Source organism: Molossus molossus, unplaced genomic scaffold (genome assembly GCF_014108415.1).
Source record: "Molossus molossus isolate mMolMol1 unplaced genomic scaffold, mMolMol1.p scaffold_m16_p_12, whole genome shotgun sequence".
NCBI lineage: Eukaryota > Metazoa > Chordata > Mammalia > Chiroptera > Molossidae > Molossus > Molossus molossus.
Genome location: NW_023425347.1, coordinates 70118539 through 70142916, shown reverse-complemented (window position 1 = coordinate 70142916; position 24378 = coordinate 70118539). Strand labels below are relative to the sequence as shown.

The window sequence follows — 24378 nt, the reverse complement described above, 5'->3', positions numbered from 1 at the left end:
AGAAAACATGTTCTGATTGACAGCAACATGTTAGGCCAGAAACATTGAGCCTATACAAAGATTTCAGCAAGGTGTCCCCTGAAATGAGTGACACTCAGTCATTTCTTGAAAGTAAGAGATGGTTACACAGATTCAGGAGTAGGTTTGAACTAAAAAATATAAAGATTATTGGCGAGATTACAGTTACATAACTTTTATTACAGTATATTGTTACAATTCTATTTTATTGTTACTGTTGTTAATCTCTTATTGTGCCTAATTTATAAGTGAAACTTGATCATAGGTATGTATGCACCGAAATGACATAGTATACAGAAGGTATGGCACTATCTGTGGTTTCAGTCATCCACTGGAGGTCTTGGAATGTATTCCCCTTGGATAAGGGAGGGCTACTGTGACTATCACATCATAAGGTATCTGGACCAAGTGCCCAAAAAAAACAATATAGAGAATACTATAAAAGATGATCCACATAAGGTCCTTGTTGCCTCTTGCTGACATATCTTTTCTTCTGGCCTCTTTCCACTAAACTATACTATAATTAAATACAAAAATGCCCTGAACACACTGTTTTTCATTTGTCTGAGCCTTTGTACATACAGTCAATTCTCGTTATTCACAGTAGTTATGTTCTAGAACATAGGTTTTCAACCTGTGTGCCACAAGAATTTTTAAATGAGATTTTTTTTTTTTTTTTTTTGTACGTGCCCCTAGCGGGAACTGAACCCGGGACTCTCTGGTCCGCAGGCCAACACTCCAACCGCTGAGCCAAACCGGCCAGGGCTACACAAGAATTTTTAAAACATGAAATACCTGACTGTTTAGTCAAGGGGCACTGACCTCTTTTCCCTTAGATTGTCAAATAAAAAAAATGACAACAGCCAACACAATAGCTGTCCAGTGTGAATGAATCAAAATTATACCTATTTTTTTTTTTTGTCAGATTGGCAAAAAAATATATTTTTTGGTGTGCCACAGAATTTTAGTAATTAGTTTATGTGTGCCATCAGATGAGAAAGGTTGAAAATCACTGATCTAGAAATTCACAGCATACATGAATTAGTGATTACTGAACCACTGCTCCTAAGGGAAGTATAGAGTTAGGTTCCTGAGAGCCCTCTGGTCACAACATTTTTTGTCAACTGATCAATATAAATAATACATACCTTTGTTTTATGTATGTTTCTTTTAAAGACATCTTATTTAATGTATATTGTTGAACTCGTGCCTAAATGAAGCTTATCTAACACATGTATTTTCACTATAAGGCACAACACAGCTTTCTTGCCCTTAATTATACTAGACAGACTTTAGCACTATGATAAGATGTACATTTTAAGCAGTGGAATCAGAAAAAAAAAAAAAAAAGCACAAAAGTGCAAAAACTGTGGCACTAAATATATCATAAAAAGGAAACATGTTTACACTAACAGATGAAAAGGCAGAGTGTGGCCTTGTTTGACCTCAACTGGAAAAGTTCCTATTGGGTGACTCAAATTTTTGCCTCTGAATGCCTGCCAATAAATAACTGACTGTGAAAGCACCACAAGTATAGATTCGGGGGTTACAAACAAATTTTAACTAGTAGGTGAATTTGCAAATATGGAATCTGTAAATGATGAGAACGATCAAGTGTACTAATGAGGACATCCTTTCTTTTTCTGCAGAATTCATTTGGCCAACTCCAATGTGCCCTTCAGGATTCAGCTCAAGATATATGAGAAGACTTGCTTGACTTCAGCCAGTCTGGGTTAGATACATACCTAAAAACTGCCCCCACGGTACGCTACTCACATGGACTGGCTTCTTACTGTTTATCAGGCTGTTTTACAACTATTTCCTTTTTATCTCCTCCATTTGACTGTAAGAGCCTTGAGGATGGGAATTCAAGGCCTAACTACATAAAAGCAGCTCAATAAACATTTTTGAATTAATGATCTTCAAAGAAGGGGAGGAGACTCCCTCTAATGGTTGAGAATGGGCCTGGGTATAAAATCAGAGGTTTCATAAATAACACAGAAAAGTACATGAGATTTTAACACTAATTTAAAGATTATTTTTCAATGCAAAATTTGATTTTAACTTACTTCAAACTAATGACTTTTTTTTAGGCTGCATTAACTTCAACTCATACTGTGATAAGGACAGTTCTTGTTAAGTGATAGAATACATCTTCTTGTTGTTTAAGCCACTTTGAATCATTTAAAAAAAAATTCTGCTGACTTCCGGTCAAGATGGTGGCGTAGGTAAACGCGGTATTGCGTCCTCCCACAACCACATCAAAGTTACAACTAAACTACAGAACAACCATCATTCAAAACCGCCTGAAATCAAGCTGAATGGAAGTCCTACAACTACGGAATTAAAGCAGCAGCCACATCCAGACTGGTAGGAGGGGCGGAGGCGAGAGGCCGGTGGCGAGACGGGCTGGTCCCACACCCACGTGCGGCAGATAAAAATCAGGAGGATACCTCGGCTGGGAAGGTCCTTCCTGAGGAGTGAGGGATCCCTGTCCCACACCAGGTGCCCCGCTCAGGGTTCCAGTGCCAGGAAGAGAAGTCCCCATAACTTCTGGCTGGAAAAACCAGCAGGAACTGAGGCTCAGGGAAGCTGAAGCGGCTGGAGCCCCAGGCAGCTCCTTAAAGGGCCGGCGCACGAACTTATAGGACTCACTCCCTCTAAGCTTGGAGGGGAGGCAGCTCCAGGGGCGCCAGAGACACACAGGGAAGAACTGAGCTGTTTGGCACTGGAGCAACGGCTGGAGAGGGGGCTTTCTCCGTGCTGTCAGAGGCCTTTCTTCCTTTGGTGAGCCCTTCCCTGGGGCGGCAGACAGCCCCCATATCTGGGACTCCAGCAACCTGGCTCACACTGGTAGCCCCGCCCTGGTGACTCCCTGAGGCCCCGCCCCACCCCACCCAACTTTCAGGCCCACCCAAGCTGTTGGCACTTGCTTAACCATAGGATTGGCCTGTCTTGGATCCTGCTTCAGGTTTTTCCTAAATTCTTTCAAACGAGCAGCATCTGGTCTCATCTAGCCCCACACCTCTCATTAAGTAATACACAGAAACAAACACCGGGAGGAAGCCAAAATGAGGAGACAAAGAAACAGGTTCCAAATGGAAGAACAGAACAAAACCCCAAGAAAAGAACTAAGCGAAATGGAGATAAGCAACCCAGCAGATGCTGAGTTCAAAATACTGCTTATAAGGATGCTCAATGAACTCAGTGAGGGCCTCAAGAGCATAAAAAAGGACCAGTCAGAAATTATGGATGCAGTCAGAATTGAAGGAGGCATTAACTGAAATAAAGAATAATTTACACAGCTTCAATAGTAGAGTACGTAAATCCAAGAAGCAAACCATAGATTTGGAATATAAGGAAGCAAAAAACGCCCAACCAGAACAGCAAAAAGAAAAAAGAATCCCAGAAAATGAGGATAGTGTAAGGAGCCTCTGGGACAACTTCAAGCGTGCCAACATTCGCATCTTGGGGGTGCCAGAAGGAGAAGAGCGAGAACAAGAAATCGAAAACCTGTTTGAAACAATAATGGCAGAAAACTTTCCTAACTTGGTGAAGGAAACAGACATACAAGTCCAGGAAGCACAGAGAGTCCCAAACAAGATCAACCCCAAGAGGCCCACACCAAGACACATCATCATCAAAATGCAAAAGGTTCAAGACAAAGAGAGAATCTTAAAAGCAGCAAGAGAAAGGCAGCTAGTTACCTACAAGGGAGTTCCCATAAGGCTGTCAGCTGATTTCTCAAAAGAAACTTTGCAGGCCAGAAGGGAGTGGCAAGAAATATTTAGAGTGATGAAAAGCAAGAACCTGCAACCAAGATTACTCTATCCTGCAAAGCTGTCATTTAGAATCAATGGCCATATAAAGAGTTTCCCAGACAAGAAAAAGTTAAAGGAGTTCGTCACCACCAAACTGTTATTACATGAAATGACGAAGAGTCTTTTTGAAGAAAAAGATAAAATATATGAACAAACAAAATGGCAATGAATACATATCTATCAACAATGGAATCTACAAACAAAATGAACAGGCAGAACAGAAACATTCTCATAGATACAGAGAACATTTTGTTGGTTGCCAGATGGGATGGGGGTTGGGGGAATGGGTGAAAAAGGTGAAGAGATTAAGAAGTACAAATTCATTGCTAAACTGACAAACTCAAAGGGAAAGCGGTTGGGGGGGGTGGGAAGAAATAAACCAAAGAACTTATATGTATAACCAATGGACACAGACAATAGTGTGGGAAAAGGCGGGAGGGGAGCAGGAATGGGGAGGAAGGGGTCAATGGGGGGAAAATGTGGAACATCTGTAATACATTTTACATTCAACAATAAAGATTAAAAAAAAAAAAATTCTGCCACTAAAAGCATCTTAATTGTCAGAATTACCCTTAGATATAGAAACATCGTTAAATATTAATTTTATTTTTATAGCCATTTTGGTTGAGGACAAATGCCTCTCCATCAGAGATGAGTAACAGTTTTAGAAAATCACTCAGAGAATGATGAGCTCCCTTTGGACCAACATAAAGCTCCATGTTATTATTATCACCGGTCCTTCTGTGCCCATGCCAGCAGAGAATTTCTCTGCCTCAGGTTGGTCTCATCAGTCAGTCCCATTATCTAACTGAAGATCTACTGAAGCTAATGTGGAAAGGGTTTCAGTTCAATCTCCCCTAGTTTTATATATGAAGCCCTAGGACTGAAGTAAACTTTCCCGTATACCTTTCTTCCCTGGTACTTTTGCATTAAAAATAACAGCCACGACAAGAATAAAATAATTTCGTTTCTAGATTCTGAATTAGAGAGAACTGAGAACTCAAAATGTGTAGCAAAGGTGTGAAAACCCATGTGTCCTCTCACACCAAGTACAAAGCTCTCTTTTGACTCTTCTCACATGCTGATTTACAAGGAGATGGGAAATAGCTGACGTTGCCTGTTCTTCATCCTGAAAGATCTCATCCTCACTCAGAACTGTAAACTCCATGACTATCTAAATGGAATCTCTGGTTTGCCCCAGTGAGAGATGCTAATTATCTTGCAGTGCTTCACTGTGGTCCATTTTCACCTGATGTAACTCTGGCCAAACTGCCTATTTGCTCTGTGAATACAAGGCCACAGTTTATCCTATTCTTTTTGCAAAAAAAGAGTGAATACTTGCTTTTTCCTAAATTCTAAGAGTCCAGGGTTAAATGAGAATGACTAAATACTGCAACTGATTAAGTATTTCACAAATGATTTTTAAAAATGAAATAGAACAGAATAGAAAATAAAATATCATAAGGCATCATAATATTAAGGGTAGCTAATGTTTTCAGAAACTTTTGTTTCAGTTACATATATGTATATATGTGTTTAGTGGATAACAATGTAAAACATTTCTTTTTGTGGGTTCCAGGCAAAAGTTTTAAATCTGCGGCCCCAGGTCATTGATCTCTGGTCTTAACTGAGGAACTGCCCCACTCCTGCACTACTGCTGAAAGGGGGTGACTGGGGGTGTTGCTTCGGAAATATGTGTAAGCCCTTTATACTAGCACAGTGCTCCTTGCCACTGGCTGATTAACTTTGTGACTTCATTCTGAAGAAGACAATACCCTCTTAACCCCAACAAGGATGGCATATCTATTTTTAAGCACTTTGCACATGTATCATTCATTTGGTGCTTGAGCTTTCTTTTCAATGCACACTTTTCCTAATTAAACTAAAAACTGAGGATAGTGGCTATCGTTACCCAGTGGCAATTATATATATACAAGATGCTTGATCAAAATTCTCTTAAGGACTGGAAAAGCTTCTCCTCTAGGGTGGCTTGCCTGGACAGAGTATTTAACGAGCTCTGCCATGTCCACCAATGCTATGGTAGAATAACTATTGTTAACTGTGGATGGTTTCCAGATTGGTTTTAGTATAGTGTATAGCACTATACCTCAAGACTATGTCTATAAGTCTGTAAGGTCTATTAAACAAAATAAGCTCTCATTATCTAATAAAAATAGGTTATCTTTTTTCTTGGGGGGTTGGATGACACTCTTTAAAAAAACTGATACCTACACTGCTCCTTAGGAAAGCGGACTCAAAAACTTCCAGCTCCCTCTAAACTGCTCTAGTTTGTAAAACTATGCTTTTCAAAAAGGGTTAATCATTTAATTATTTGGTAAATGCATAACTATTACCTGTTTGGCCTAAATTTAATGTGTTGGTATCATAGTGTGCAAAAATCATTTCAAAAAGTAAAACAATTTGGAGTTCCCTATACCTACAAATTCAGACCAAAAAAACAAAACTAAATTTTCATAGCTTACACAGAAATAAAATCACACTTTTGTTACCTGCTTATTCATTTCTGTGATGTTTATCCAGACCTTGTTCAATCCCAACTCTCCAAATTCAATCTTCTCAAGTTGTTTTTGTTTGCTGAGTAGTTCTTCATTAAGTTTGGGAATTTCTTGGAATGAATTTTTCTGATTAGATTCCACTAAAAGCAAAAATAAGAACAATCATAAACAGCCATAAAGTTACCTCATTGCTCCAAGATTTAAAAAATTATCATACAGTAGAAAAGAAGCCAGATTAACAAAAGTTAACTCGGAGGATAATGACTAAATTTATATCTATCAACTACATGTTCTTTTATTTATGTAAATGTATATCTTTAATACTGAAGCTCCCTTTTAACTGGGCTATTCACTACTGGCAATACAACTTTTAAAAGTCAGATGGTTAAAAATGATAATGATGAATATCAGCAATTAGAGGTGGACTTGGCCCGGCTGGTGTGGTTCAGTGGTTGAGCGTCAACCCATGTAACAAGAGGTCATCAGTTTGACTCCCAGTCTGAGCACATGCCCCAGTTATGGGCCTGATGCCCAGTGGGGGGCATGTAGGAGGTGGCCAATCGATGTTCTCTCTCACTGATATCTTTATCTCTCTCCCTCTCCCTTCCTCTCTCTCTAAAATAAAAAAAGTAAATAAAGAAAAATTATTTTTAAAAAAGGCTTGGATGTGAATCTCAACTCTGTAACTTACTGTGATTTTGAGAAAATTACTCAACTTTTCTGAGTTCAGTTTCTTCATCCATAATACAGAGATAAAATATACTTTACAAGATTTTTAGAATCAAATGAAAGAGTGGCTGTACAATACTGAACAGCGGGCTAGGCATATGGTAAGTGATAAATGTTAAATATTGACCACTTTTACTCCATTAATGCTCCAGGCAACATGACAAGTTATATCTCCTAGTGCAAAAGTCTACTTTTTTCTATTTCAAATTGGTCAAATGCAAGGTGGGTTCTTACTCCCTTTTAAGTACTGTTATGAGGACAAAGTTTTAAATCTTTTTCATAAATAGGAGAGGGTTTCCTGAAATCCACCCAAAAGTTCAAAGCAAAAGAAGATAAAGGAACATGTTAAACGAAGTATAGGGTGATATTTGGTCTTTCCTTTGGGTAACTATATCTCCTGAATGGTTTAGAGATTTGCCAGCCTGAAGGCAGAAGCTTGCACAAGTGCTTTCTCTTCTTACTTTAAAGAGTATTTTTCCTGCCCTGCCCGGTGTTGTTAAGTGGTTAGAGCGTCAGCCCACACACCAAATGGCTGTAGGTTCGATTCCCAGTCAAGGGTATGTACCTGGGTTGCAGGTTCCATCTTTAGCACTTGGGGGAAACAATCAATTGATGTATCTCTCACCTCGATCTTTCTTTCTTTCCTCTCTCCTCTCTCTCACTTTCTCCCTTGCCCCTTTCCCTTCCATTCTTCCTGAAAAAAATATCCCTGGGCAAAGATTAACAACAACAAAAAAGAGTATTTTCATGGAAAAGATTGATAATGGCTGGTCCTCTAGTATAAAACCTACATCATTTTTTTTAAAGCACAGAGCACTGGATTAGTTATTATATGCTTTCTTCAGAACCAAAAACTGGCACATAGGACAGACATAAGACAACTTTCTAAAATGTAAGTGCCAAGACTTTTTTGTTCATTTCTGCATGGTCAGCACTTAGAATATACTCAGCACATCTTAAGCACTCAGTAAGTGTTACTGAATAAATCTGGCCTTTGCTTACCTCTCACCCACGTTTCCCATCGCTTTACCTACCTCTTCAATCTTTCTAGCCAAGCAGATTTTCCTGACACACCAACCTCTTAAAAAACCTTACTGACCCTGCATACTCTATTCTTTCTGCCTAGATGCTCTTAGCTTGCCCCTTCTTCATTTCTGCCACCCTAGCCTAGTTAATTCCTTTCAGTATTCAGCACAAGTAGCAGCACCTCTACCTTGGACCACTGCCACCTCTTTACCACTCTTAACTCTACCAAGCACTTAACACACTGTGCTGTAGCTATATCCTTGTCTGTCTCCTCCACAGACTGATAGACAGATGCAAGAGGATGGGGACCAAATCTTATTTGTTATGTATTCCCAGGGCCCACTATAGTGCCGGGTATACAGAAGAACTCAAATGATTGTCCAGTGACATAATCATAGGGTATGAAATGGAGATAATGTTAGCCTATTAAGTCAAACAAAGAAAACTCAACAAACAAACAAACAAACTCAATGACTAAAAATCATAAAAGGGCCCTGGCCAGTTTGGCTCAGCCGTTGGGAGTGTCAGCCTATGGACCAGAGTCCCAGGTTCGGTTCCCGCTAAGGGCACATACCTCGGTTGCAGTTTGTCCCCGTCCCGGTTGGAGTTGTGTGGGTGGCAGCCAGTCGATGTGTCTCACGTCAATGTTTCTCTCTCTCTTCTCCCCTCTGTCCCTCCCACTCTATCTGAAGATAAATGCAAAAATGTCCTCGGGTGAGGATAAAAAAAATCATAAAAGGACAACCATTAAAGAGGATAAACTGGAGGTAGTGGGGGGCAAGTGATATGGTAGTATCCCTGCTACAACAAAGCTCACTACCTGAAAATTCAGAATTATTAAAAGAAATTAGATATTTTTATTCATCTTCCAAAAATATGCACCAAAGAATTTCTTTATAATTAGGCTTCCCTAGGTATTTTTAATGTAACTTTTGATTTACACATGGTTTGTAGGACTACATTCAGCTCATACAGTAAGAACATTTTACCAGTCTAAATTAATGAAACAGCCCTGGCCGGTTTGGCTCAGCAGTTAGAGCCTTGGCCTTCGGTCTGGAGAGACGTGGGTTCAGTTCCCGTTAAGGGCATGTACCTCGGTTGCAGTTTGTCCCCGGCCCTGGTTGGGTCGTGTGGGAGGCAGCCACTTGATGTGTCCCTTTCACGTCGATGTTTCTCTGTCTCTTCCTCTCCCTCCCTCCCTCCCTCCCACTCTATCTGAACAAAAATAAATAAATAAATAAATTAAACACAGCATTTCAGTGAATTTCTTTTACATTTTCAGGGCAGTTGCAAAGTAACTAATCCCACACATGTCTGCCATTCTCAGGTGGTCAAACATCCCCAGAGTGTGTGCATATGTGTGTATGAAAAGGGGGCAGTCTCTCTCTTTCCTGCAATCTATACAAATTAAGTGGAAGGTAGAAATGGAAGAGGAAGGCAAACACATAAATAATTTGGGTTACAATTATTAACTAGTAAACATAAAGATGATAAGCCCTGAAAACACTCTGGATCCTGAGGATTGTATGAGCCAAGAAGGGATCATATTCACTTTCTGATTTGGGGCCTTTTATTTTTTATTTATTTATTTTTTATCCTCACCCGAGGACATTTTTCCATTTTTTGTTCAGGTAGAGTGGGAGGGAGAGAGAGGAACAGAGAGAGAGAGAGAGAAACATCGATGTGAAAGGAACACATCGAGTGGCTGCCACCCGCACAACCGACCAGGGCTGGGGACAAACTGCAACCGAGGTACATGCCCTTAGCGGGAACCGAACCCGGGTCTCTCAGGACCGCAGGCCGACGCTCTAACCGCTGAGCCAAACCGGCCAGGGCTGATTTGGGGCCTTTTAGGAGAGACAAGCCAAATCAAGGTACTCTGACTACAGTGGCGCAAACAACGTATGATTCCTTATTCATGTTTTTTCAACATGGAAAGCAACTCATTTAAAATTTAGTATGTTAATACTCAAACTTATTTAGCTCTTTTCCTGATCTTGAAGATCGGGAAATGGAGATTTCTGCATACACCCTTCAGACACAATATATAAAGCTGATAACAATATTTTGTAAGTCTTTATAGTTTTCAATAAACTTTTATGTAACTATTAAACTTGTTATTGAGTCCTTACCATGTGCCCAAACTTGCACTCAATACTGGTGCAAAAAAAGACCCTGAAGCTCTCACTTTAGCAGGGAGCAAGGCACTGTCACAGAGTTACTATACGATGTGACAGATGCTATGACAGAGGAATGCCCAAGGTGCTTTGGTAGCACAAATACATCTTCATGTTTTATGGCTGGGAAAGTGAAGGCTCAAAAAGAATGTGACTTGTCCAAGTTTTACAGCTAGTAATAAGCAAGCCAGAATTCAAGTCAAACCTTTTGCTCCTAGAACCAGCACTCTTTCTAGTACACTTTAGCTACTGTAAACCCTTACATCCTAATACCATCATTAGCACAAGACCATTTTTAGGCTCTGTACTAAATGACCACACTGCTACTCTGTCTGTATGACCAAAAAGGAGATGCTTAATTCATTAATGATTTTTCTTTTCCAAATCTCTTCTATCACTTTAGTGTTTCATAGTTGAATGACAAAGAAGGAGGGTTGGAAATAGAATCTTTCTTTGAATAACTGTGGAGGTCTTTTGGAGTACCTGGTTCTGGAAAAAGAATACTGAGCTAAGAGTTTCAAGGCCAGCCAGTATTTTTAGCTTAAGGATCAAGTTACTCCTTGAACATGAGGTAAAAATACCAGCCTCTCTGCTTTGCTTTCTTTCTTTCTTTTTTTTTGGAGGGGTAAGGGGGGTAGTATTTAGAGTTCATTGTTAATCTTTTTTTTTTTTGCAATTTTATTATTTTTTTTGGTACGTGCCCCTAGCGGGAACCGAACCCGGGACTCTGGTCCGCAAGCTGACGCTCCAACCGCTGAGCCAACCTGGCCAGGGCTTTTGCAATTTTTATTAATTCATTTTTGTCTGCTTTGTTTTCTAATTCAGGAACCCTACCTCCTTTCCACACAAATGTCTTGGAAAATTTATTGAAATAAAAAACAATGACTGAATTTTTCAAAAAAGTATTAAAGCCAGAACAACAGATGGTCTTATTTGAGTCAGTGACTTCCACTGTCCTCCTGAAAAACAAGAAGTAAAAATTAACTTGTTGAAATATACTTAAAGCAAAAGCATAATTCAAAGAAAGATTTTTTAAAGCTTTATAAGATTGACCTCATTTAGTCAAGGTAATGGTTTTCACAAAAAAACTCTTGGGCAAGTGATCCACAATGGTTCAGCCCATGGACTGACACTATGCCCCAGGCCACATCCCCTATTCTTTAAGAAGTCCCGCTTAGACATTCCAGGTGCTAGCATGTTTATTGTAGCAAATCAAAGCCAACAAAGTAGTTGAACTGACAATTCTAAATCTGCTTCATTCAGCTGGATGACAAATGTAGTCAGGGTCTCAGGGGAATGGTGCTCAATTATACAAATCGGGTCTCATAGTTCAGGGTACAATTCCTAGAATCTCCTGAATACAGTGTTTCCAGGAATTGGAATTAACAAGAGCTCAATACATTCACTGAAAAGCTAAAGTATAAATTACATGGGTGTCCTGTAAACACAGGCACAGAGGAGTCAGAGAAAGGAATCCAAGAGGTAGAATTGAGCAATGTTTTGAAATGTATAAATAAATAATTGCTACATGTGATCAAAACAAGCTGTAGCACAAACCTAGGAAGCCCAACTAATTAAGGAGAGATGATGGCATAGATGGGTGTCTTCTGTGGTTATTTACAGGTAAACACTGTTTCTGAGAACCCCATTTCCAAGTTATGACCACTATTTACAAAGAAAACACTTGCCTTAGAAGCACCTTGCAATACTGCCAAGGACAACCATTAAGGAGGGACAATAACTAGAACACAAATTTCATTCTTTCTTATACTATACTGTGATCCCACCAGTTGATAAAACATTTAGGTCAGGATGATTCTAGAAGAGAATGACTTACCCAAGCCCATTCCCTGAATCAGAAATTCAGAAGAAAACCAAAGTTAGTATTTAGGCTTTTTTTCAAGCAACATCACTAGGAATCATCAACACACTAAGGATTAGCTGTTCCTAGATCGGGTTCAGAACTTGAATAACTGCAGGCAGCAGAGAAGCTGGAGTGAAGGAAAACTAGGATGTTGTGATTTCCTAAGGTTTAAGATGCAAAGTAAGAAAACAACTCTAATTCCAGTTCTGATGACCTTGAGAAAGCCTGGTGGTCAGTTTCCTGGTGTGCTAACACTGCTAAGGTTATGAAATTTATGATGAACTTGGAACTGGTTTCTTAGCTTAGAAAATTAACCCTGAAACCGATGATCTGTGTTGGTAAAGGAAGATAATTTAAGTTAAATCTGGTAGATGCTATCAAGCAAACACATCTTTTAGAAAAAGTACTTTGGATATGCAAAATACAACATCATAATTTAGTATATATAAAACTCCTTAACTTTAGAAAATATCTTAAACTTTATTATTTTTTAAAAAATTTTTTATCCTCACCCGAGGACATTTTTGCGTTTATCTTCAGATAGAGTGGGAGGAAGAGAGGGAGGGAAGAGAGAGAGAGAGAAACATCGATGTGAGAGACACAATGACTGGTTGCCACCCACACGACCCCAACCAGGGCTGGGGACAAACTGCAACCGAGGTAGGTGCCCTTAGCAGCAACTGAACCCATGACTCTCTGGTCTGCAGGCCGATGCTCCAACTGCTAAGCCAAACTGGCCAGGGCAATATCTTAAACTTAAAACTCACCCAGGAGACAAATATTTATTTGTGACCTGGCACCCAGTAAGCACCTCATGAATGCTGGCTATTATTACTGCCCATTACTATGTTCTTATATATATGTATTTTTTTATTAATTTATTTTTGTTACGGATGTTTCTCCTTCCCCCCACAGACACCCTCCTCCCTATCCCGCTCCCCACCAAGCATTGCTGTCTATGTCCACTGGTTACGCACACATGCACATAAGTTCTTTGGTTTATCTCAGCCCTCTCCTCTGAGGTATGTAAAGTTTTTTGACAGATTCCCATATTCTTTCTCAAATGATCTTGTGAGGAAGAAGGAAATAGCCCAGTATACTGGTAAAGTATAAAGTGGCAACAGCTGGAGGTCAACCAAGGTTCTAGACTCCTGGACCTTAGCGCTTCCCTTCTGTGCCCTAAGTGTTGACTACAATGGCATTTTTTAGATGCTATTTGTCTTGACAGTGCATAAGCACTGTTTTTTGTTGTATGATTAAAACAAATAACTGTTACTATATTCAAGCTGACAGCTAAGAAAGAGTATTAAAATGCTGAACAAATATATAATGTATAATTGCTTTATCAGTGGGCAAAACTCTTAATTCAGCACAGTCCACTTTGTCCTACATTCTGGAAAAGAATCCAAGGATAAACTCTGAAATATGCGACCACTTACTTGTTCTAAATTTTTCCTTGAGGGCATCCAGATCCTCCTTCAGAGCAACTTGCATCCACACCAAGCCAACGCAGGCCACGACACAGGCGGCAAGGATGACAAAAGCACAGAGGGGATAACAGATCTTGCAGCATCGTAAATAGTCTCCCCTGATCACAAGAACAAATTCAACCAGGAGTGCATAAGTGATTATGAGCACAGCTTTATTCGAAATAGCATACATGTGTTGCTATGAAATTATCTTTTTAAACGAATAACCAGTTGATTTACCAGAGAATACAGAGTAACACAGTTAATCTGAATAGCAAATTGAAAATAACTAAGTACTATAACCTATTAAGAGTTCACCTATTCAGAACAGAAGTTTCAAACTTCACATAAAAGAGAGAGACTTCCTGTGGGCCACAGGAAGCACCTGTGGGAACTATAGCTCACTGCCAACACCATCAATTCAGGTCTTTGGAAACAATCTCAGGTTAGGAAAGCATCAAGACCAGAGCTTCTCTGCAATTCCATCACTGCACTGTAATTTACCTGTCTGTCTCTGTCAAATACATGCTCACTCCAGGGACCCTGTTTTAGTTTATTGGAACTTCATAAACTTTTGAGCAAGTTTTATTGCAAATGGAATGAAAGAAATAGGAACTGTAGGTTTAAGTGGACACCTGCTACACTCTAGCTTATTGGCTCAGAAGAAGGGAAACATAGAAAGGGGTTAGATTTCACACCAAACTTCAACAAACACTCAAGGTCTAAACTAACCCAACAGTGTAACTATTTCAGTTGAGCTATTCCATTTCATCAGATCTTCACAACCCAAACCTAGGATAGTCCTTAACTACCTAGTCTGGCAAAGCTCATTAGAAGCCAAATCCTTCTCTTTAACAAAATAGAAGGATAAAGACACGCCAAACAAACAAACAAACAAACAAACAGACCTCAAACAAAGGATTCAATCTCTTTTAGCACCCAACCTTCTGCCTAGCCTTTGCTTTCACATCCTTGGCAGAATACTCCTTTCTTTTAATGTACTAATGTACTCTCTCAGAGGGTCCACGGCACTTTCCAGGTTCCCTTCAGTCCTTTCCCAACCCCAAGTCCTAATTACCAAAGTCCTCAATGCTCACTACTGGATATGTCTAGTGGCTGCACCATCTAAAAGTGGTTTGGGAAAAAGCTGCCTCTTCTTTTTTTCCTCCATGCTCCATTACTCTCAAGGCTTATACCTTCTACAGTATGTCCTTTACCATATTCTCCCATCACCAAGATTCAGACTCATCAAGAGGGCAAAAAATAAGTAATTTTGCAGTCTTAAGTTTCCTGTCTCTCTCACACTAAAAAAAAGGCTACTTCTTGCCCGGCTGGTGTGGCTCAGTGGTTGAGAGTCGACCCATGCACCAAGAGGTCGCCGGTTCGATTAACGGTCAGGGCATTAAAAAAAAAAAAAAAGGCTACTTCCAAAAGCTTTTCTGCTCTTATGTTCCTATTCTTAGCTTCTTTGCTACTCCCAACTTGGTCTCTCTGGGTTCTTGGCACATTCCCCACGTCCACACTTCCACCCTAGATTCAGAGCTCTTTTTTGCACATTTAGAGACAGATCTCTAACTTACCCTTCATTCAGAACCTGAACTCATTTTTTTCCCTAACAATTTTTCTCCCTCTTTGACTTCCAAGGACTGCACCCCTTTCTGTTCCTAAGAACACCTTCTCCTCTTCAATTTGCCCCCTTGGTAGTGCAAGATGTCTTTCCCCCAACCCACCCCTCACCATTGCATCACTCACTTGACAAACCGGGAGCTATTTCCAACTACACCGAATTCCTCTTCCTCCTCGGAGCTGGACTCTGAGTCTGAGTCAGGAGGCTCAGTGCGAAGAAGGCGGTGGCCTGAGCCTTTCTTGGGCTTCTTTCTCCGGCTGTCCCCAGACAAGCCAATCAATGCATTGAGCTCTTTGCGCTTTTTCATCTTCTTGTGTGGGGTGAGTGGAGCACCCACTCCAGAGCTTCCTGGTTCGTATCCGATGCCCAATTCTCTTGCTACCTTGGAGCTGCCTTCCAGGATGGGAGTTCCTGGGCCAGAGCCCCCTGGTCACTCCCACCCAGGGGTGGGACTGACCAGATCCGCTGGGAGTTGGAGATTGGAGCCCAGAGGAAACTGGAACTCAGATTGGTGGGGGAAGTCACATAGATATGGCCAGGGAGCTGGTGATCCAATTGAATAAGGTGCTGGGCATGAAGTGTCAGTTCAGAGGTGTTAAGGAGACAACTTCTGTCTCCCAAAGGGGGTTAAAAAGCCAAGTCAAGAACGAGCAACTCTCACCCCTGATAAGCAGATATTTCTAAGGGTGCCCCAGGAGCTGCAGAAGGACACACAGATGGGTGTTTGGACTTCCAGGACAGGATTTCCAATGGAGAGGGAAACGAAACTTGTTCTTGAATGGGAGGAGAGAGAGAAGCGCAGAACGAGACAGTGGGGACACGTCAGTCCCTCCTTCGCTGGAGAAGTGGCAGCAGGAGGGGGCTCCCAGTTGCTACAACCAAGACACAGCCTGGGCGACAACAAAATGCCCGGGTCGTGGGTGCTCTCTGTCCTGAGTTTGAAGGAAGCCCCAAATCGAGGAAGACTCTGGGCCCGGCTCCGAGGGCTCGGCCTGAGAGGGGCCAGTCCAGCGCCTGGGGAGACCCCAGCCCTGCTCTCTGGGCCTGGGGGGCAGGTGCGGAGGGGCGACCTCCCGCCCAGAGTTTGAGGTGTTCCGGCACTGGCGACTCACACGCTCTTTCTCCACTCCGGCCACGACTCCGGCCCCCGATCTGGCTGCGGCCGCGGCTGTTCCCGATGTGCTGGTGGCGGCGGAGGCGGCCGTGGGTTCCAGCCCCCCGCCATCGCTATAGCCCCAGCTCACTTCCTTTTTGGCAGCAACCGCCCGCGCCGCCTGCCAGTAAACCGCGTTCCCATTGGCCGCCCGCATGGTGACGTCACACCCTGGGACGCTAGAAGCGGCTGGGAGGCGGGGCGTTAAAGGGCCCTGGGCCCCGGCGAGGGCTGGGGCTGGCTCGCAGGTTGGGAAGGCCCCGCCCCCAGAGGGGCGTGCCGCTCACCTGAGCTCGCGGAGAGTTTTGTTTCCTGAGAGGCCGGCTTGGGGTCAGCCAAAACACTTAGCTGTTCGACTTGCTTGTAAAGTTCATCAGCTGTCCAGGCCCTAGTTGTGAACTGAACTTACTCAGCCTAGGTGCTCCGCCTCTCTGACTCGCAGGCTGTTTATTAAAAGTTTACGTGTGTTGCAGATTCATGATCTGGTTGAACACAGTCATTCATTCCATAAATGTTTGAGAGCTTACCACCTGTCAGAAGCAAAGAGCAAAATAACAACTGTCTCTGCCTTCCTGGGTAGGGATACCACATTTAGCAAATAAAAACAAAAACAGGACACCCAGTAAAGTTTGAATTTCAGCTAAACAACGAGTAGTTTTTAGCGTAAGTATATTCCATGCAGGTCTAGGGACATCTTCATACAGAAAATTTAGTTTTTTATTTGAAATTCAAATTTAACTAGGTGTCCTTTTTTTTATCTGTCAATTCTATTCCTGCAGTTTATATTCTACAGGGAGGAGAGCAACAACAGACACACATATTAAATGTTAGGAGGTGATAAGTGTTATGAAAAAAAATGGAAACATAAGGAGATGGGGAATGCCTGTGATAAGGGGACATTTGGTTAGAGACTGGGAGGAAGCCAGGCAGTGAGTTATGCAATGGCCAGGAGGAAGGAGTAACCTGTACGACCTGGTGTGACTGGACCTGAAGAGCAAAGAGGAGAGAGATGGGAAATGAGGTCAGACACGCATCAGGGGCTAGATTGTGAGGGGCCTTATGGACCGAGGTGAGGATTTGGGGAAGTCATTGGAGCTTTAATACGAGAGAGGCATACTTTGGCTTATATTTTGAAAAGCTCACTCTGGCTACTGTGTGGAAAAGAGAAATGGGAGAAAGGGAGGAACAAAGGAAGCCAGAAAACCAATCCAGATAGAGATGATGACAGACTGGAGTGGCAGTAATGGAGATGGTGAGCATCTGGATGCTTCTTGAAGGTAGAGTTAATAATATTTACTGATGGATTGGATGAAAGGTGTGAATGAAAAAGGATTAATGGAAGACTCCAGAGTTTTGGGGTGGAACAACTGGAAGAAGGGACTTGCCACTGATTGAGATGGTGAAGAGCAGATGTGAGGCAAGCTTAAGAAACCAGTTAAGTATTCAAATTGCTTGTTTGGTATATCCATTTGGAGTTTGGGGGAGAGGTTGAGGCCTGAAATACAAATCTGAGAGTCATCAGATATAGATGGTATTTAAAGCAAAGTGCTTTGAGCTACTTGGAAGAAAGTCACTTAAAATAATTTTTATTGTGGCAATTACAGTGTTATTCTTATTATGGCAACTGTACTGTCTTTGTTCAGGGAGACACACCCAAAGCTGAGGCCTGCCTCTTATTTGTCTTTCTGTTCTAGCCCAGAGGCAGGCATTTTGTAACAGATCCAAGGAATATGTGATACTTACATAAGTGGGCAGAGTTGTACAGAAGTATGAGTGGAGTTGGAATCAAGAGATTTGGGATTAGCCCTGGCCGGTTTGGCTCAGCGATTAGAGCGTCAGCCTGCAGTCCAGAGAGACCCGGGTTCGGTTCCCGCTAAGGGCATGTACCTTGGTTGCAGTTTGTCCCCGGCCCTGGTTGGTCGTGCGGGAGGCAGCCACTCGATGTGTCCCTTTCACGTCGATGTTTCCCTCTCTCTCTCTCCCTCTCACTCTAAAAAAAAAAAAAAAAAAAGAGATTTGGGATTAAATCATGCTTCTAATACTATCTCTGTCAGCATGGATGCCATTTAAACTCTTTGATCTTCAGTTTTTCCCCTCTGAAAAATGGGGATAACATCTATTTCATAGGACAGACAAATGAGAAGATGCCTGTGAAAGTGCTTTTGAAGCCCCGAGTCACAGTGCAGTTATTGCTTTTATTGTCTCCTTATCACAGAGCCCCATACAGTAGCCAGTAGCTATGTACAATTTAAATTTACATGTAGCTTAATCAGCATTACATAAAAAGTTTAAATTAATAAAATGTATTGGCTACTGTGCTAAAACGGGAATTGGGGGCTGAGAAACCCCCAGGAGTGAGGCAGGGCCACAGATGCATCACCCAACTGCACTGACTTCCAGTCAGCCAGACCCTGCCCTCTCTGCAGGTGGAGGCCTCCCCAAGGACTGGCCAGTGGGCTGGTCATGGGTGGGGAGTCTGGAGGAGTGGAGAGGTAAGGGGATGGATGGTTCTGCTTCCGTCTGTCTGCCTGTTTGTCTAGGGATCTATAGATAACACCCCTCCTATGTTAGGTAAACATCCCATAGGATGATGAGTCACCCTTTGAAAGCTGCTGGCCACCTCTTAGCACCTCTCTGGTCTCCTTCCTCAGACTTGGAACCCTAAAGACCAGAGATTTAGCCACTCCTCTCTGAGAGAGGGTTCCTGCACTGAAAAGCCCAGGTGTCCTCCCACACCAGGACTTCCCAAGGTTGTAACCCATCTTTTAATTTGGGGATATTCATTTTATGACCTTGTATCTGTAGAACCCTGTTACCCTTTCAAAACTTGCCTGATATACAGTGTGAACATGGGTAAGTCACTTTGCAGTTCCAGTACTTCAACTTTCCTGTCTGTAAAATGGGAATAAGAATATTCCTTGCCCTGCCCTGACCAGTTTGGCTCAGCAGTTAGAGCATTAGCCCTCAGACTGAAGAGTCGAGGGTTCGATTCTGGTCAAGGGCACGTACCTTGGTTGCGGTTCGGTCCCCGGCCTTGGTCGGGGTCGTGTGGAAGGCAGCCAATTAATGTGTCTTTCTCATGTCATGTTTCTTTCTCTCTCTCTCCCACTCTATCTGAAGATAAATGGAAAAATAGCCTCGGGTGAGAATTTTAAAAAAATAAGAGAATATTCCTTCTGTTCAGTGCGTTTGGGGGAGGAAGTAGCATGAGAGTGCATCATATATGATAAAATGTCATGGAGGATGGGTGATGTCTGCTGAATCCTTCTAGCAGTGCTGTGGGGAAAGTGGGCAGAGATGGCTCCTTCATGCTCAAAATCCCATACTGTGTAAGTGGCAACGCCAAATCTTGAGACCTCAGAAGACTCCACAGAGCACTTTCTTTCTTTTTATTTATTTATTTTTCTGTTTTATTTATTTATTTTTAATTTTTTTCTTTATTGATTTTAGAGAGAGAAGAAGGGAGAGGGAGAGAGAGATAGACATATCAATGAGAGAGAACATCGATTGTCTCCTGCATGCCTCCCACTGGGGATCAGGCTCACATCCTGGACATGTGCCCTGACTGGAAATCGAACCCGTGACCTCTTGGTGCATGGGTCGAAGCTCAGCCACTGAGCGACACCGGCTGGGCTTATTTATTTATTTTTATTGTTGAAAATATTATAGATGTCCCCCCTTTCCCCATTGACCCCCTCCTTCCTGCTCCCACCCCCCAAACAAAGAGCACTTTCACTTGGGACAACTGAGGCACACAGTAGGGGCAAACCTGCTCAGGGTCATAGTTAGAAATCAGTTCCAGGGCTCCTACTTCCTGGGCTGAAGTTCTTTAAGATCTCAGAGTCCTCTTTCCCCTGAGATCTAAGGGCATGTCTGAACTCTGCCGCTGGCAGCTGTGAGATCTTGGCCAATTACTGAGCCTCTCTGGACCTCAGTTTCCACTTTGTAAAATGGTGGTAATAATAGTACCCAGGACTGGCTACATAATTTGTGGGGTCCAGTGCAAATGAAAATGCAAGACCCTTTGTTAATTGCGGGAAAAAAAAATATGTTCCTTTCTTTTGTTATTTCTTGCTCAACCTGTCATGCTGTTTATTATTCACTAATGAATGTTATGCTCCCTTGGGCATGGAGAAAATCACAGGGGCTTGGGACCCTGCCTCTGACTTGGCATGCACCCCAAGTTGACTCTCCCTGCACCCAGGCTCCTGCCTGGGACAGAAGAAGGACAGGGGAACAGGCAGCTGAGAACCCATTTTGGGGAAAGGAAGATGGGGAGATGATGAGAGGTAGGACTACGTGTGAGTTTAGACTACAGGTCCCCAATATAGGCTCCATTATTCCATCAAACTTCATTTACAAAACACAAATTTAAAAATAAAATGATTAAGAATTTCAAGATGGCAACCACAGAACATTACATCCCTATTGTTGGGCACCCTTCTGGGGGTGTGGGGTGTGCTCTGTGCAACTGCACTGGTCACACACCCACGAAACTAGCTCTGATAATACCTAGCTCATGGTGTAGCTGGGAAGAAGTTATGTGTCTGACTCATAGTAAGTGCTCAATAAATGTTAGCTGTTCTATTAATGTGATTCATTATGAAATGTGACTTAGTAAATGTGATTTTGATGATATATCTTTATTTACCTAATAGATAAAGCTGCTTTAATCTACTCTAAGAACTCTCTTTGCCATCATCTTTTTGGTGTTTTGCTCTGGTTAAAGATAGGGGAAGGAACAGAAATAAACATTTAAAAAGACATAGGTATCAAGCATTTTGGTGTTGATCCTTACTGCGATAAGCTAATCTTCACTAGGCAAGCATTTTATCCCTGCTCTAACTGAGGAGGAAATTGATGCTGAGATTGCAAGAGGCCCAGGAACACACAGGACATCAATGGCAGATACTAGGGCTTGAATTGGGATCTGTGTGCCTCTGAAGCCTGAGTTCTGCACCCAGTGCCCCATGCCATGCTGACCGCCGTGCTGAAGGAGCCTGCTGTCTGGGGCCTTTGTCTGCAGCTGAGGCGTCTTCCTTCTCCCGGGATGGCCTCATCTGCTTCCCTGGCCCCTTCCCCATTCTTTTTGCTGTTGTGTTGGCAGCTGCATCCTGTACCCTGATGAGAGGACTAAGGACAATGGGAAGGGGAAGGATTGGGTGGTAGGAAAGGGGCCAAGCTCCAAGCTAAACAATGGTTTCTCTCCTGGTGGGTCCCAGGCAGCCGGAAGTAGCAAATGGTTCCCAGCATTATTGTGAGCAGGGGTGAGGGCTGCCCCGTGCAGATTCTCCTTCTATTCCAGGCACAGCCTCCTCTGAGTTGCTACACACTTTGGTGCCTCAGCTGTGTAGTAGTAGCTTCAGTTTCCCCATCTATTAACTGTGCTTTAGTACTCAGAACAGAGCCCAGTGCTGGGGAGACCTCAGGAACTATTCTGAATTATCTCATAGAAAGAGTTAGAGGGAACTCTGAAGAGTTTCTAGGCACTGTTCTTCATCATGGTGACACTATTCATTCATCTGTCCATCCACCCATCCACCCACCTCTCCTGCCCTGAGGGGTCCCCCAATGCCTGTGAGGTCATGAAACACACCAATAAACCCAGGCTCTGCCCTGCAAGAGTTCCCAAAAAAGATGCAATGGCTCTGGGAGTAAATGCCACAGAATAGGTTTATACTGGAAGAAATAAGAAAGCAAGTCTGGAGTGACAGGGTTTATTTTAGGATGAGAACAATAACTGTGGGAGGAAAGAACCTGCATGGAGGCCTCCAGCCCACTTGCCCCTGCTCCTGCCCTCTTCCCCGGGGCTGGAGCTGGGCAGGGGGCTGTAACTGGCCATGGAAGGGACTCTGGGACCAGCACATCTAGGTTCGAGTATCAGTTTCTTAATCCACTAGCTGTGGGACCTTAGACAAGTTCCTTTTCTTCTCTGAGCCTGTTTTCTTATCTGTAAATGGAAACTAACAATGCTCACCTCCTGGCAGTGCCTGTGGTAAGGATTACATTTAAACGGCGGGCATTAGAGGTTAAAGCCCTCTAATTGATAAGTGCTTTGGATAGACAGGTTGGCCAGGAAGCACCTCTCAGGAATTTCATTTGAACCAGGGAACTTAAACAGCACAGTCCAGGAGAGGTTGATGGAATCCTGAAGGGAAGGCTCTTCTAACTGAAGAAAGGTCGTGTGTGTGTGTGTGTCTGCCTGCTTCCTCCATTGAGGCTGGGTGTTGGTGGGAGACCCTGAGTCAGTAAGGCCACTTGGGGGTTGGGCAGGAATAGAGCCATCAATAGAGGAGGCGGCCTGGGCCCTCCTGAGTTCTTTCTGAGGAAACTGGCTTTGTGTGTCTAAATCAGCGTAAGACTGTAGCTCCATCTCCATCTGATACTAGACTCTGCTTTCCTAAGTCCGGCACCAGGGAGGCAATATAGACATGCATGGACCTGTGCTGTCCTCTGCTGGTGTTTTGAACAACTGCGTGTCTTGGATGGGGACAATTTCCATTCACACAAATAAGTTTCCTATGTGCAGCCCTGTGTTGGGAAGTAGGGACATAAAGATAGACAAAATTATATCCTTTTTTTTTTTTTTAATCCTCACCCGAGGACATTTTTCCATATTTTGTTCAGGCAGAGTGGGAAGGAGAGAGAGAGAGAAACATCGATGTGAAAGGGACACATCGAGTGGTTGCCACCCGCACGACCCAACCAGGGCCGGGGACAAACTACAACCGAGGTACATGCCCTTAGCGGGAACCGAACCTGGGTCTCTCTGGACCACAGGCCAACGCTCTAACCACTGAGCCAAACTGGCCAGGGCCAAAATTATATTCTTATACTCTGGTCTGGTGTGTGTGTGTGTGTGTGTGTGTGTGTGTCTGTGAGAGAGAGACAGACAGATGCATGAACGTAAACAATAAAGATATAATCAGCACTGTGATACAAGATGCAGAAAGGGTAGGGATGGCATCAGGACAAGTTTTCAAAGAAGGTAAATTTTCATCTATCCATCCATCCATCCATCATGTGTTTATTGGGCACTTAATGTAACCCAAGCCCTAATCTTTCTGCTAGAGCTATAACAGGTAACAAAATACCAAAAAGTCCCTGCTCGCATGGAGTTTACATTCTAATGAAGGGAAACGATTCATAAATAGGATGGATAAATAAATAGAAGAAAAATAAAGCAGGAAAGGAGACAGTATTGTTGGAGTGATTGCAATTTCTGAAGTGACATTTGAATAAAGACCCAAGGGAGAGGAATTTTAGCTTCTGATCATGATCGAGTTTTGCTGGGCTTTTTTATGTAACTGGAAAACTGGACAAATACATGAAACAACTGTTCAGACATTGCACAACAGTTAACACAGGACTGTTTTTTCTGAGAAAAGACAAGCAAGGTGAGCCTGATAATCACCCTAGCTTTAGGCCTAAAAACACTTTCTGAAAGAATAGAGAGGGAAAACCCTAGTAGAGAACAAGTCTTTTTTTTTTTTTTAAATTGAAGAGAGGGATATTGAAGTATGAAAAGGCTGACACACTAGAATTTGCAGGGGAAAGTACCAGAGAGAAAGGAGCGACTCAGAAAAGAGCTCCAGAAAGCTGTACAGGGGTCTCCCTTGAGTCTTCGCTGAAATACTAAGTTGTGCATGTACAGAGTGAAGCTCCATGAGTATGGGCAAGTAATAACTCCCCGGGAGCTGTAACTTCCAGAGTTTAGTCCTGGTTGGGAGACATTCATGCTTCAGCTGGCTAGAGGGGAGAGAACTTGCTTAATACCTGGGGCACTCAGTGCAAACCTCAAAGGGGTTATAGTAGAAGGGCTAAAGTAGCCTTAGAGTAAAGCTTAAAAAAGATAACACTGATCCACAATTAACTTAATTGCCTGACCAAACAAAACAAACTTTAACATTCTTTCAAGGAAGGAAATAAAATGTAAACTCTCAACAATGGAACATTCACAATACCCTATACTCAATAA

The 24378-nt window shown here is 42.6% G+C and overlaps 1 protein-coding gene across 2 annotated transcripts in view; it reads right to left on the bottom strand.

Annotated features, from left to right (window-relative positions):
* EFCAB14 (EF-hand calcium binding domain 14) overlaps positions 1–16447 on the bottom strand; it is a 45349-nt gene extending 28902 nt beyond the window's left edge. For both annotated transcript variants that reach the window (XM_036255397.1, XM_036255398.1), the window contains exons 1-3: positions 15373–16447; positions 13591–13739; positions 6350–6495 (exon numbers count right to left, since the gene is read on the bottom strand). In XM_036255397.1, coding sequence (XP_036111290.1) covers positions 6350–6495; positions 13591–13739; positions 15373–15554 — 477 coding nt within the window. In that variant the 5' untranslated portion in view covers positions 15555–16447. The remainder of the gene's footprint in view (positions 1–6349; positions 6496–13590; positions 13740–15372) is intronic.
* Between the last annotated feature and the right edge of the window lie 7931 nt (positions 16448–24378).